Raw genomic sequence first — 14512 nt, forward strand, 5'->3', positions numbered from 1 at the left:
TTTCTTGCAGTCAGGTTTTGGTTTAGTCTGTGTAGAACTATGGAAGAAGTAAAATGTAGTGGTTTTTAAAATTCATGAGCAAAGGAGAAAGAAGCAGTTGGTAAAGCATAACTGAAAAGGAATCTGAGGCTAACATTTCAGAATCTGCAAGAACTTACAAAATGTATTACTTGGAACTGGGGCAGCAAGGTTTTGAAAGAATAATAAAACTGTTGATGTAAGGCAAATACAAAGATTAGAACCAAAATTTTCTAATTAGGTGAGGGATCTGTGGAGAAGCTCTTCTCTTCTCCTAATAGGTGCTGTTGGCTATGGAAACACCTTCACTCACACACACCCTACAACACCGATGTGTGCACTCAAACCTGGGCTGCAAAATTCCCTGATGCAAAACATATCAATGGGTGTGGATACAAGATGGGGAGCCAAGCTACTCTTAAAGGGGCCATTAAAGCTAGCTGCAAGTCCATTGCCCCTTTAAGAGCAGCTTAAATCTGAACTCTACATGGCAAAATAAGAACCCGTGATTCCTCAAGCGTTTTCATGATGGTCCCAGCAATTTCAGGACAGTTGGAGGGTATGCAAATACAGTAAAACACTTGAAATAGTATTGCTAATAGAAGCAAGCAGCAGAGAACTTGCAGCTAAAATAACATTTTCACTGTGCTCAACACAAGTGTCAGCACTGGTGTGCCTACTAGGGAGCTGGGACTTTGGCAGCTGCTTGGAGATTCCATGTTCTGTTGCTGGAGATGGGACCATGCTTGCACTCTGCACTGCGCTGTTCCATGTGCAGTTCTAGTATTTTTCTGCAAACCTAATATATCCCTTCTGTATTCAGAAAGAAGAAAGGTGCTTTGCGGCCATACTGGTTGGTATAGGGCCATTCACTCTGCTATGAGTGCAAATAATAACACTCACCATTGCAGATGGATACTCCCTGGAAATTGCCTTAATGAGTTCCATGAAAAGGTCTTTATGTGAAATATAATTGGTAGAAATTTTAAACTGAAATATGCATACACGTGTTTATAGTTTGAGATAATGTTGTAGCCAGCTATTATCTTGTATCACACAGAATACAGATTTGAACACTGGCCATCCAATGTGAAAGGGACAAGGATTAAATTAGTAGTCACCCATTGTTCTTCACTAGAGAATTGTGTGTAATTAAAAATCCTGGTTGCTTCTAATATCACATGAGTAGACATGCAAGGAAGCTCTGGGTACCTGTTGGCCTTGATGAAAACACACTCAAATGCAGTCATATTGCTTTTCCTAGAGGATTTGTGTTAGTCAAAAAGAGTCTTAAAAAAAAATCCCCCTATCAAATCAGTTTCATGAAAGAGTTATTTCATGCCTTGAACAAATTTTATATAACCATCACTTTAGCTTTTCTGGCCTTCGATCAAGCTGTGAAGTGAAATTATATTAAATAAATATGGAAAGATTATGCTTCAGTCCTGTGTTATATTGTGTGCTGCATAAAAATGAGAAGACACTCAAAAAAATTGCATTATCAGACATTTCTGGAAAAATAAGGGGGCACATTTTCAGAGTACGGTAATTTATATTAATACAAGCTGGAAGTGTCTGCCCAGGAAAATTAAGAAACCAAAAATTATTGAGATTTATGAATGGATGGTGTAATTTGTTACTCTCAGGGCTATGTGTAGTCTTGCCCCCTGCCCCAGGGTCCCAAACTGACCCAATAACACTAGACCATAGCCGGCCCCTAATCAATTTGGGTTTAGGGCTAATGTTTAATTAGGGTTTTAAAAAACCTTATAAAAAACCTAGGGGGGAAAAGGTGCTGGTACTCACCACACAAGGACACACTGGCCCCACAATCCAGACTCCAGCCACAAAAGCTGAGGTCTGCTTAAGAGGCCAGAGACCACCTTGGCTTGGACCTGCATCTTGGGATGCCTACAGAATGGCTCACAATGGTATACAAGCATAGACCAAACCTTGATTCTCAATCTTGGGAGCTGTCAGAACAAACCGGGCATCAAAATCTCCCAAGGCACCCAAATTGGTGAAGTGTGGAACACTTAAGTCTGCCACCTTGGTTCGAAATGGTGCCTGATGGCTCCCAAATGTAGGCAAAAGCTCTCTCTTCCACCTCAGGAACAGTCATGCATAGAGAACAGAGAGACAGACGAACAAACCACTTTCCAAAACATGTAGCAGAAGTAGAAGTAGCAGAAGGCTGTACAAGTCAATAGTACACAGAAGTAGATACTGTAGTAGATAAATAAGCATTTCAGTATATTTCATACAAAACCTCTCCCCATGAATTTATTTTGACAGTAATACATACCAAGATATTATCAAAGAAATGTTGTCTTTTGCTGTCAGTAGATACTGTTTACCCAAGAATATACAAACGGAATTGGCCAAAAGGCCAACTAATCCAAACCCTCGAGGATTACACTGTTAGAGAAATCAATTGTAAAATCCAAACTGTTCATTGTATATTATATAAGATCTGTTTAATGATCCTCTTTTGACTGTGCAGCACTCTTTAAGCCTCTGGACTCCTCCCTACTTTTCCCTTTGACCAGGCAAAATCCTGCTTGTTTATTTCAAGCTGTGACAGGCAATTGTATATTCCCCTTAAGGTGGCTTGAAGCCAAAGAGGCCAGAGAACCTTTACCTTTAATAGCTGTGTAGAAGAGGCCATATGAGCAGATATGGATTGCATTATAATAAGGTACACCTGTAGGTTTGCTGGCCTCACTTCCATCTGGTCAGCCTGTTTAATAAACCTGTTGCATTACCAGCACCTGTATGGATTCCAACTGAGTACTGAAGTTTAACAAACAAAAATAGTGCTTCCAGTTACTAGTCTCAGGCAGGTGTAAGCAAGTAAAATCCCACATTCCTCCAGGCTCCCCATATCCATTTGTGTTTTAGTGTAAACAAAACTAGGAGAACTGCCTAGTGTTATTCTGATTCTGCATAGTTCACTTTCTGCTGTTCAGGAGGAGGATGCAGAGCAGACACAATGCTGATAACTGGTTAAAGGCTAGAAATTGGAACAGAAGGAAAACATGATAGTTTAGTCAGTTAAGCATGAGACTTTTAATCTTAGGGTTGTGAGTTTGAGCCCCACCTTGGACAATTCTATGATTCTGTGAGAAAGAGGATTAAAAAAATGAAATGCAAAGAGGCAAAAAGAGCAAAGAACTGAATGGTTTTTATGGCCTGTTTCTCTACACCCACAACCTGTCTACCCATCCCATTCTGAGCACTTAGAGACTCCTCATTTCCAGATGCCAAGTATTCTCTACTTTTTTAAAAAAATTCTCTTTACTTAATCTGTTTCTGTGCCTCCTATTCTTGCCTTTGAGCAGCAAGAAATGGGAGGAGGGCTGAGAAGATGCATCATACCTCCAACTAAAGGAATGGCGCAGTACTGTACAATACAAATAGGCCCAATGCAAGTTAGTCACAGTGAGACTCCAGCACAGCCTTCCAGAGGTGGTTCCATTCCCAAATCACAGATCTGCAGTGGAGATCCTTCATCTTGGTTGTACATCATCGCAACTTACCCACGCAGATGTTCATATCTCATAAACTGGCAGAGATGCAGCCACTTTATATGTTTTCTAAACACATCAATTGGTACATATGCATCTTTTAGCTATATTTATAGAATTGAATGTGTGTTTTGGCTTGTATTGGGTTGCTGTGCAAAATATACAGAAAGAGTTCCATCCAAAATCTAAATCTGTTAGGGGAAAACTGTAGTATCTGATTCTGTTGGTAGTTGCCAAGTTTTGGGCACTCTGGGTGAGTAATTGTTTAATGAAATGGACACATGTGATTTATCCAGCAAGCTATTGATTCCATCCTAGAGGAAATTATGAATCCTGATGAATGAAAAGCTTTGCAGGGAAAACAAAATGTTTTACTTTTTCTCTCTCACAACTTTAAACATTTGTTTTATTAAGGATATTTCTATATTGCTTTGTATATAAAAATACATATATGCGGTAAAGAGAAAACTAAAACAGTCAATTTAAACAACTACAAGTGTTACACAAATATACACAGTTGGCAATTTGAAGGTGACAAAACTTATATTATTTACAGTTATTGGTGAATTGGGTAAAATGAAAGGATCAATCTGCATGTTACAATTTCCAGAATTAAATGTAGTTTACAGAAACTTAAATAAGTGCGCATTGTCATTAGCAATTGAAATATTGAATGGCTTCTCTTCTTTCTGCCTTGTTTTTTTCATGTATGTACTTGGTACACACACACACACACACACACACGTATTAGTATTCTGGGAAAGCTATCAAAACAAACTATTCTATATACTAAAAGAAAACATGTGAAATTGGATTAGCATAGAAATACTACTTATAAGTCAGTTTTCTCCACGATATAGTTGGTTAACTGAACATGATGGGAAATTACTTATGAAAAGATTTCTCTTTGTTTTACACACACCTGTTTAAGAAAAAGAATGTTTGTTCAACATCACAACTATTTAACTTTGCAGAAAATGAAATATTAACTCTAAACTTTGCAGTCATGTAGAGGAAATTGCAGCTGAAATGAAGACATCTGAGGCACTTTTCACTTTTATTATATAGGAGGGGAAAGAGAGAGAGAGAGAGAGAGAGAGAGAGAGAGAGAGAGAGAGAGAGCTAAATGTAACTGGAATAGTATGTATTGTAATAAGGACCCTTTTCATGAACATGAAATGCAGGCGTATCATGCCAGTTATGAAGAGCACAGGCATGTATAAATTTTGAATATATTTTGAAGGTAAATCCATCAAACAACAATAAGAGCAACTGGCTATAAGAAGAATTCCCAGATACTGTTTTACCTTAGGCTGGACTCTGATTCCATGGCAGAACTGGAATATTAAACTTAGTTCTTAACAAGTCCAAATTAATCATCCTGTCCATTGGATCACATCGGCTCTCTTCTTGCCAACTTCTGAAGTGAATGTTATGGCTAAATTGTGCTTTTTTTAAAAAAAAATTTACTTATGAACTGTACAATTACCGGTACATGCTGCCTTACTCTAAAGCCCCATACAAAGAGTTCTTGAACACAATTTCTATTCAAAAAAGTCCATTTGGAGAATCTGTTAGTATGTAGAGAAGGCAAGGATTTGTTGAGGTTGAAGCAGGTGATTTCCTCAGACACGTTTTACAAAATGGCTTCCTTTATTCCTAGTCACCTGCCCATAGCTATTCAAGCTATGATTCTGGCAAGAATGAAAGCATGGACAGAGGTGCAGAAGACCTCTCCCTGAACCGTGGAGAAGAAGACGAGGATGATCATGATGAACACGAAGATGCTGAGAAGGCCAATGAGTCAGATGGCGTAGAAGCGGAGCGTCTGAAAGCTTTTAATGTGAGTTACATGGAGCTTTATGCCCTTCAGAATTTTATTTTCTTATTTGTGGCATTTATTATGGGTATATGTGGCAGTAAAAGAGGTACACTAACTTTTTTAGAAGGGGGACCTCCCTCCCTCCGCACACATTGAAACACTTGGAAACAGACACCAGTTCACCAGATTTAGAGGTTTAACGTATATTTACCTCAGTTGTGTGTTTTGTGTGTGTGTGCATGTTTGCTCAGTGGACAGCAGCAGTAGGGACTAGGGGGCTGCAGTGTAGTTCCAGGAGTGTATTCCAGCGGCCAGCTATTTTCTATTATTTTCCAGATTTATATAATTTTGCATGCAACGTACGCAAAAATTGCTCACAGCAGGGGAAGAGTAAGAGACGCAGTTCAGTATAACAATGTAGGCATCCTACTGCATTGTTAATAACAGACATGAAAACAGTGCCTATTTTCACAATCTGTGTTTTATTTCCCTCACAATTTCTATACACTACAGCCTAATCTTTTCTTGTCTTCTTTTTTGTCAATCCTAAAACAAAATCCTTGCTTGCTTAGCATTTCTGACTTTCCATTACAAAGCTCTTCACTGTGTAAATAAATAAAAATAAAAATAAAGAAAATGTCTTCCTCTCTGTAAGTGAGCCAGGAAGCTTAGAAAGAGAAGAGAACACCACCCCTCCAAAACCTTCTCCTCTGTCTCCCTCTTGCCAACAGATGTTTGTCAGGCTGTTTGTAGATGAAAACTTGGACCGAATGGTCCCAATCTCTAAGCAGCCCAAAGAAAAGATCCAGGCTATCATTGACTCATGCAGGCGACAATTCCCTGAGTACCAAGAGCGTGCCAGAAAGCGTATACGTACTTACCTCAAGTCCTGCAGGCGGATGAAAAGGAGTGGTTTTGAGATGGTGAGTTTTGATCTAAAAAAAACCCCAGCCCTAGTTTCCATCAAAAACCCCATATGTAAATCCATGACACTATTTTGTTTTCATCTTAGTGTCTCTTTTTATTTGTATTTTTGGTAATGTCAGGTCAGAGGTTATTCTTCCTCCTTTCATATTACCTGGATCCCCCCCACCCTTTCTCCAGTGCATTTGAAATGCCTTTAAAAATGCAGTTTGCAGTTATTTCAAATAGAAATTCATTTTAAAAAATGAAGAGCTCCTCAAGATGTAAAGGAACAAGCAAAAGAGAAATATTGCTTGTTTATTTTTGCGGGGTCATCATTCTGACTCCTGTAGAGATGATATAGTGGCCTGAATCTACAGGTACACGTTGGTAGTAGTGGGATGCATACGTGAAACTGGACATGCCATGTACACATGGCTACCTACTGATTATCTTTAGGATGGCATGTCAATCTAGTCAATCTAGGCCTTCCTCCCAAGCATATGATATACACATTCCAAGCTGACAGATCTGATCATGTCGTCAGGGATCTGCACATATTTCATGATGCAGCAGTGAGAATCATGGGTCCAGCCATTAGTGGTGGGTGAGTCAATATAGCAAGGGAATCTTTCTATATTTTGGAATGGGCGTATTAATTGTTGCCCTGTTGTCATAATTACCACAACATTTGTCAGAGACATGAAAACTGCTTTTAATGGTGCTTATGCTACAATCACACATACATTTGGCATTTTACCAAATCAATGTAGCCTAAGCAATGTAAGACTATAGAAAAACACTTAGGATCAAATTAATATGCTTTCAGCATTTTCAAAATTGTTTAAAATTACTCATTGTTTGTCACCCTGGGCTCCTTTGGGAGGAAAGGCAGGATATAAATTTACTAAATAAAGTTTTGCTTTATAGGATTAAGATTTTAAGGGATCATTTCTTAATTGCAACATTAATATTATGGGGAGCCTTTTTAACCTTTCTAATTTCTCAAAGAAAGTGAGAGAGAAATGAAAAAACACACCATTTTTTTTTGCTGCCATGATCGAACACCAACTAAATGTTAAAATACCACACCACACGCATCCTTTCCCATTATAGTAGAAAAGAAGAACTCCTGTGAAAATTATCCCAGCATTTCCATTAAAAGTCCTAAAACAAACCTCAGACCCTTCCTTTCATAACTTTCAAACATCATCTACCTTTTAAATATCATTTTAAGAAATACATCCAAAAAACCGTATTTTATATAAAAGCAATAAATCAGTCTATATTTTGTTGCTCCTTCCTTCCTTCCTTCCTTCCTTCCTTCCTTCCTTCCTTCCTTCCTTCCTTCTTTCCTTCCTTCCTCCTTTCCTTCCTTCCTTCTGATGTCCATTCATTGTTCCAGAACCTTAAATGACTGTGTTCAAAACCAATTGCGACATCTGCTGAAATCACTAGCTTAGGACAAAAGCAAAAATGCAGGAAGTCCTATTTGTACAATTGATGCAAGTCAAGTCAGATTATGAACAAGGGAACTATAGATTGAAAGGGAGCAGAGACCATGAAAAATATCGGATGTGAAAATCTGATTGTTGAGTTATATTGTGTTTTGAAATATTTGATGGGCAATATATTATTGAAGTCTAGTAAATAGTGTAGTTTTACATTTGTTTTATTTGAATTAAGTTATTTATAAAATGAAAAGTCTTTGTGCAACTGTCTGATCTTGGTAACTTTGATTAATTTTATCTCACAACTTTATACACTGCTCTAATAACGGTACTGATGGAGTATAATATATATATATTTACAAAGAAGTAATATTTTTCCTGTCTTATATGACCAAATTTCATACACATGTTCACATCACTGAACAATTACAAACATGAATGATCCCAAAAAGGCCTGTGCTTGTTTATATCTCTACATAACTGTCCAAATAAAAAAGCATGTAGGGGTAGCAAGTTTTTCAGGTCTGCTGTTGCCCCATGAAAACACAGGACTAATCTCCTTCCCTCATGCATGTGGAAGTAGCTGTGTCCAAAAGCTGTTGCCATAGTTGAGTGAAAGCAAGCAAAGTCTTCTCCTGAGCAGAGTGTACACCTCCCTGTCTTACGTTCCTTATTTCAGCAGCATCATTGCATAACAGTAGCAGTTGCAAATGAGGCTGAGAGACCAGATCCTCAACAGTGGAGACTGTATGAGAAACCAGAGTTAGACCTTTGGTTTATCTAGCTCGGAATCGTCTACTCTGATTGGCAATGGCTCTCCATGATGCTTCACAGAGGTTTTTCATGATCATATTCTCTGAAGTTCTTTTAACCGGAGATGGTAGGAATTGAATTTGGCACCTTCTATAAGCAAGATGCATTGAAATATGGTCCTTCCCTTAAGATAGACTAGTGGAATAGAATGTGAATGGTCACTTCCAGTTTGAAAGATGAAGATGGGCAGACATTCTAAATGGTAGTGAAACCTAGTTTGAACACACCTTCGCTTCAACCTGAGGCATTTGCTGTCAGGACAGAGAGACCATGTTCAGTAAGCCCTATACTATGGTTTATAAGCTGATTGGGTAACTTTGCTCCTCTCCCCCATGCTGTGGAAGTTTATGTCTTGGCGTGATATGTGAACATGGCCTCCATAGACTCTCTAGGTTTCATAAAGACTTTTTGGTGGTTTGCTTGAGGGGCTTATTATTTGAAGGGCACTACACAAACTGTCTGCATAGGTCAGTTTCAATTTGATAGATTTGGCAGTGCTGCAAAGACAAACAGGAATAGTATTTCTTTTCACTTGTTATTACATTTCATCAGCTAAAGCTTGTTTCAAATCCTGATGATTAATATATGTCAATATGAAGAAATAAAGAATTAAATGGCCTCCATGCTTGTAAAACATATCATTTTGAAATGTCTGGTGCTATCTAGATTGTAATCTAAATTTGTTTCACTGTAATGACATAACTGAAAGGTAATTAGAATACAAGGAGCAAAGTTGTTTAACTGACTGCTTATTTAATATCACTTATACCGCAGGAATGGTGACTATATCACTGTATCATTATGGTAGTAAGGCGTTACAGTGAAATTTCTACAGAGGTCTGGGCGTAAATTCAACTTTTCACATGATTCAGTTGATAAATCTTTCTGAAAATATCAGAACAATTAAAATTGTTTATAGGACATGTAGCATTTCAGGTGTAATTATGGAACAACCACCATGACTTGATGCTCTGGAAGATGTAAATATATTAATTAGTGGAAGGTGTGCCTTGCTCTGATCTACCTCAAACCATATCATGTATACCAAGTGTAGTAGAAAAATATACATCTTTCTTTTAGTTTATGAAATACAATAGGGATAAAATAATATAAATTCTGAAGCAATTTCTTTGGGTGTCAATGTATATAACACAGCAACAGGTTATCATACTGCTTTTATTTTGAACGGCACCATTAGGATCACAATGAAAATGGATGCAAAAACTATCTGAAGAAATGAAACAAACCTGCAGAACCATTTGTCAAAGCACAGGTTTCAGATCATCATGATAGACCAGCGATGGTTCCTTCCTCAGTTGACCCATGCAGATCGGCTGAGATGAAAGGACTTATAGTTCCCTCACCATTCAGCAAACTATTAATCTAATAACCAGGCAGGGGGCAACTTGCACTTCCATTAGTGCACTGGGCTTTACTGTCTTTACTTTTATACTTTTTGTTGCTTCTGCCAAATTTGGGGGTGGTTGTTTGGGGAATTGATCAGTGCCCCAAACTGGGGATTAGCCACTCCTTTGGTAAGCAGAAATATCAGTAGCAAGTTCCATAATGGACCAAATATTGGGGCTAGTACTAGCCATAGTGTGCATGGCTTTCTCATTATTATAATTAATTAAATTTCTATACCGTCCATCCAGGGATCACAGGGCAGTTTATAATATAAAAACACAAAAATACATAACTGTATCAAACAAAAACAAACCCCCCCGCCTCAGTTTAAAAGGCCATAAATTGCTTCATTAGACAAAGGCCTGGTTGCTGCAGTCTTGGAAGGTTGAGTTTTATATGTCCAAACTTTTTTTTTTTTCTTTTTAAGAAGAGGCAACCTACATTAACATATTAATCAGACTATTTTGGTCAAAGATTCCTAGCAGAGTTTTATTTATCATTCTTCTAATAGCTATTAAGGAATTGCAGTTTCTGTGCCTGAAATATCTTGCTACCATATCCATTCAGATATTGGTGATAAATATATGGTTGCTCTGAAAAAGAAAATGCGTTCATCTGTTCCTGTTCTGTCTCAGGAACAGAATTCAAAACAAATAATGCAACTTCAACCTTTCACTCTTTCTTCAAAAGCACATTTCAATAAGCAGCCTAGAGTTCAAACATTCTCTATCAAAGAATGATCCTGAAATCTTCAGGTCACCAGGGAGAAATTATTTTGTAATACTAAAAAAAGAGGGGATTCTGCAACTTATTCTGAACTGGTAAATAAGATCTGGCCTTCAGATAATAGCCTCATTATTCTTCCCCTGCAGGGGGACATCTGGAAGAGAGTTCTTAACTAAAGGCCTTCTTTCTCATTAGTATCTGCCCATCTCACGGGAAATAATTAAGGCAGTTGATGGGGAAAATGACAAAAAAATGTGCCTTTTGGATGACATCTGCTCTAAGTATCTTTAAAGTTTTGTTGCTGCTATAATTTCCTGCCTAAAAAAAGAATGTCATGTTCACACATTCATATCTGATGACCATCATCTATATGAATCTCTTCTAAGAAAAAACACACTAGTATTGATAATATAGAAACTGTAGGCAATACTAGGAGTTAACTAATTTCTGAGATAAGGGCTTCCATACCACCTTGAAATAGTTTCACACAAAGTCAACAAAGAACACAGCCTCAGTACAGCTACAGGTGTCCTATTTGTTGGGTAATAAAAGGCAAACATCTTAGTAGATCTTTCCTTTCCTCAACCAACAACAGAAACACAACAGTTTGACAGAGCTGTTCCTGAGATGAGGAAAATACATATCAGCCTAACGTAAATTCATACTCACTTCAAACTGTGCATTTGTGTGTGTGTGTGTGTGTGTGAGAGAGAGAGAGAGAGAGAGAGAGAGAGAGAGAGAGAGCGCACATGCATGCACTCAAACACTTTTACCCAAGGCTGTACCTAAATCTCATTTAACTTAATGAAACCATGAGGAACATGTGACTTCTGGCTTGCCTTGGGAAGACTCAGTTAACAAGACAAACCTTCTCCATATATACAGTATTCTGCATTCATTTACCTGTTGACGATGGCTGCTTGCCAAGCCCTTCTTCACACTTCCCTGCCTTTACAAACCACCAGCCTTGTCTGAACATCTGTCTCATGAAAAGATCACATCAACGTATTATGAAATCCTAAAGCACAAATCTCAGGAGATATACCTGGCATATTATCCAGCTCTTGCCCTGTCAGATTGTGTATGTCTTTACTTTTACAAGTCACCCTACTCATTTCACTGAGGCAAGAATATATTGGGACAGGATTTGGCATTATGTACATACACAGCAGCAGGAAAGAGATTACTAATTGGTCTACATGTGTTTGTTGCCTCTTTTCCTTCTGTAACTACATTTTTTGGCTGTATTGTAATCTTGGGCAATTATTGCTGCTGTACATCATATAGAGCCTAGATAATTGTGCTAAACATGATGTCTGTGGCAAATAGACACACACACACCCTTTAGTCTATTATAAGTAGAATACTGTCTGGAATGAGAACATTAGAATTGTAAGCAAGGTGGATTGTGCGTTAAACGAAATTTCTTTTTTTGAAAATTAAACATGTATTCTCTAATTAATTTGCATTGTAGGTCCTCCATCAAAATAATGCTATAACCTATTGTGCCTCATCCATCCCTCCACTCCCTGGCTGGTTTTGCCAACAGTTACTGAGATTTTGCTTCCTCCATTTATTCTCAGACAAGAATGAATGAAAAGCATTACAACTGATGTCAAAATGCAGCGCTGCTGCAAGTCTTAAAATGACAAATCCTTTTATATATTTACCGGGGATATGAGAGCTTATTACATTAGAACAATATCAGGACATCCAACAGAGTGCAGTGCTGTTCTTCAGTTTGTAATGCAGAATGTTGCTCAAACATGCGCATTGTGCTACTTTACATTGCATGCTTTACAGTATGAGAGAGTTTTAATATGCCTCTATTCTCAAGAATCCCTTTTCAGTCTTAATTCTGTAACAAGATGTTGGTGAGTATATTCATGTTCTGCTTGAGGTATTCTGGTTTCATTGACAAAGTATTTTATTAGACCTTTGAAGTTGTACTTGTTATGCATAAAACAGAAGATCCACTGTGTATTCCATAACTAGAATCACTAAATATCTGTATTTTAAGGACAAAATTTTCATTTGAAGAACATGTTGGCGGTTTGAGAGAAGGTTTAGATCCCAAATATACATGTAGAAATACTGCTTTGAAGTAGATGATGCTGTTTGGACACAAGCACATTTACATATAGAACTGAAAAAGAAATGCTTAGTATTACTTGTAGAAATTTACTGATGATTTTATACATTCAAGCAAATGAGGTAACACATGCCATATAGGTTTCGCTATTAAAACTAGCGTCTGATGTGCAGCACATCAACCAATGGGTGCCCTATATGTAATTATTTTATTGCAATCTAAGGTCAGTTGTAGCTATGTATTTTCCCTTATGCCTTTGGAAATAAGAAAATGTTTTATAGACGTTTCCCTGGCTGCCACTTAAGAGACTTTTATATAAAAAATTCTTACATCCCAATCTCAAGTATTTTTACTAGGAAGTAATTACCACTGCCAAATGAACAGATTCAGAAGCTCAGACTGATCCTACAACACCAGGCAATATTGATTCTTTTTAGGGGGAGCAGGAAATTCCCTGAAACAAATACCCATTTTACAGCATTTTTATAATTTTGTATCTGTGCCATTCTACTTAGATTCTTGAGTGACCTTCTGCCAAATTGGCTATAACTGTTTGTTTCATATGTGTTACTTTCGGTATAGTATTTAATGATCCTGTAATGCAAATAGATGTCTTTGGATGAATCAAAGTATCAGCTTTCTTATAGTATTATTTGGGTTTTTTTAAAAAATTAAAATACTGTTTAGTGGACTCAGCATGAAACAACATCATTTGAAGGGTGCAACACATGATTTACTGTGCTTCCACTATAATGTAATATCAGAAAAGAAAACACAGTAAAATCGTGATCAGCCACCAGAGTCATATGTTCTTTGAGACTGGATTCCAGCATCAGTCTACAATGCTCAAGGCTGATATTTGTGATGGGCATTGACAGTAAGAAGCTGGAGGGTGCCATGAGGATGCTCAAATCTACTATAGGCTACACTCCCATACATACAAACCTGGGAGAATGTTGAACATATAAGACTGAACTGTTATTGACCATCTTCATTTTAAATGAAAGTAATGAACTAAAGTAGAGAGTACATCTGTATGTTTCCCTATATGCACAACATTTCAACAGATGCTGTAAAACTGATAGATTTTTACAGGGGAATACATGGACTTTCCCTCTGAAACATCTGCTCTAATTTTAAAAAATAAAAATATTTCAAAGTTATATAATAAAATTGAAATACAAAAAAATTGAAAACTCATCTGTCCTGTTTAAATTTAAAGCAGAAATAAAAGGGTAGCTACCAATACTACTACTACATCAGATTTCTTACCTGCACTTCACCATGAGTCTTCACCATATTGCAATATAGTGCAATATTTGTATTTAAAATATAGAATTATTTAGCACACAATCCAGCCCAAGGTGGATTAAGCTTCAATTTAAATGAGTATGTTAACCACATGCCTCAAAGGGCCTTAAGAGTATTTAATTTGGACTGATTCTTATCTCATATATGGTATTTGTGAAACCAATTTCCTCTATTTACAGTATTTACTGTCCCAAACTTTGATACCCAAACTCCAGCTTATTACAAATGGAGTCTTCTATTATTATTATTATTATTATTATTATTATTATTATTATTATTATTATTAAACAAGATCTTATTTCTACATCATGTTCAATAGTTAAGTGTAATTTTGATTATTGATTTACCATCATTTATGTCCAACAGATAATTTAAACACTACTTAAGTGAATGGAATGGTTCAGACACATTTCAGTGCACTTTGGATCAGTTATTTACATTT

General features: G+C 37.1%; 1 protein-coding gene across 4 annotated transcripts in view; it reads left to right on the forward strand.

Annotated features, from left to right (window-relative positions):
* Positions 1-14512, forward strand: part of NOL4 (nucleolar protein 4) — a 109735-nt gene that overhangs the window by 82755 nt on the left and 12468 nt on the right. For 3 of the 4 annotated variants that reach the window (XM_083517763.1, XM_083517766.1, XM_083517765.1), the window contains 2 exons: positions 5209-5388; positions 6099-6290. In XM_083517763.1, the coding sequence (XP_083373889.1) occupies positions 5209-5388; positions 6099-6290 (372 nt within the window). The remainder of the gene's footprint in view (positions 1-5208; positions 5389-6098; positions 6291-14512) is intronic. The other variant, XM_083517764.1, reaches the window with a different exon arrangement.

Source organism: Podarcis liolepis (genome assembly GCF_965112155.1).
Source record: "Podarcis liolepis genome assembly, chromosome: 8".
Classification (NCBI taxonomy): Eukaryota; Metazoa; Chordata; class Lepidosauria; order Squamata; family Lacertidae; genus Podarcis; species Podarcis liolepis.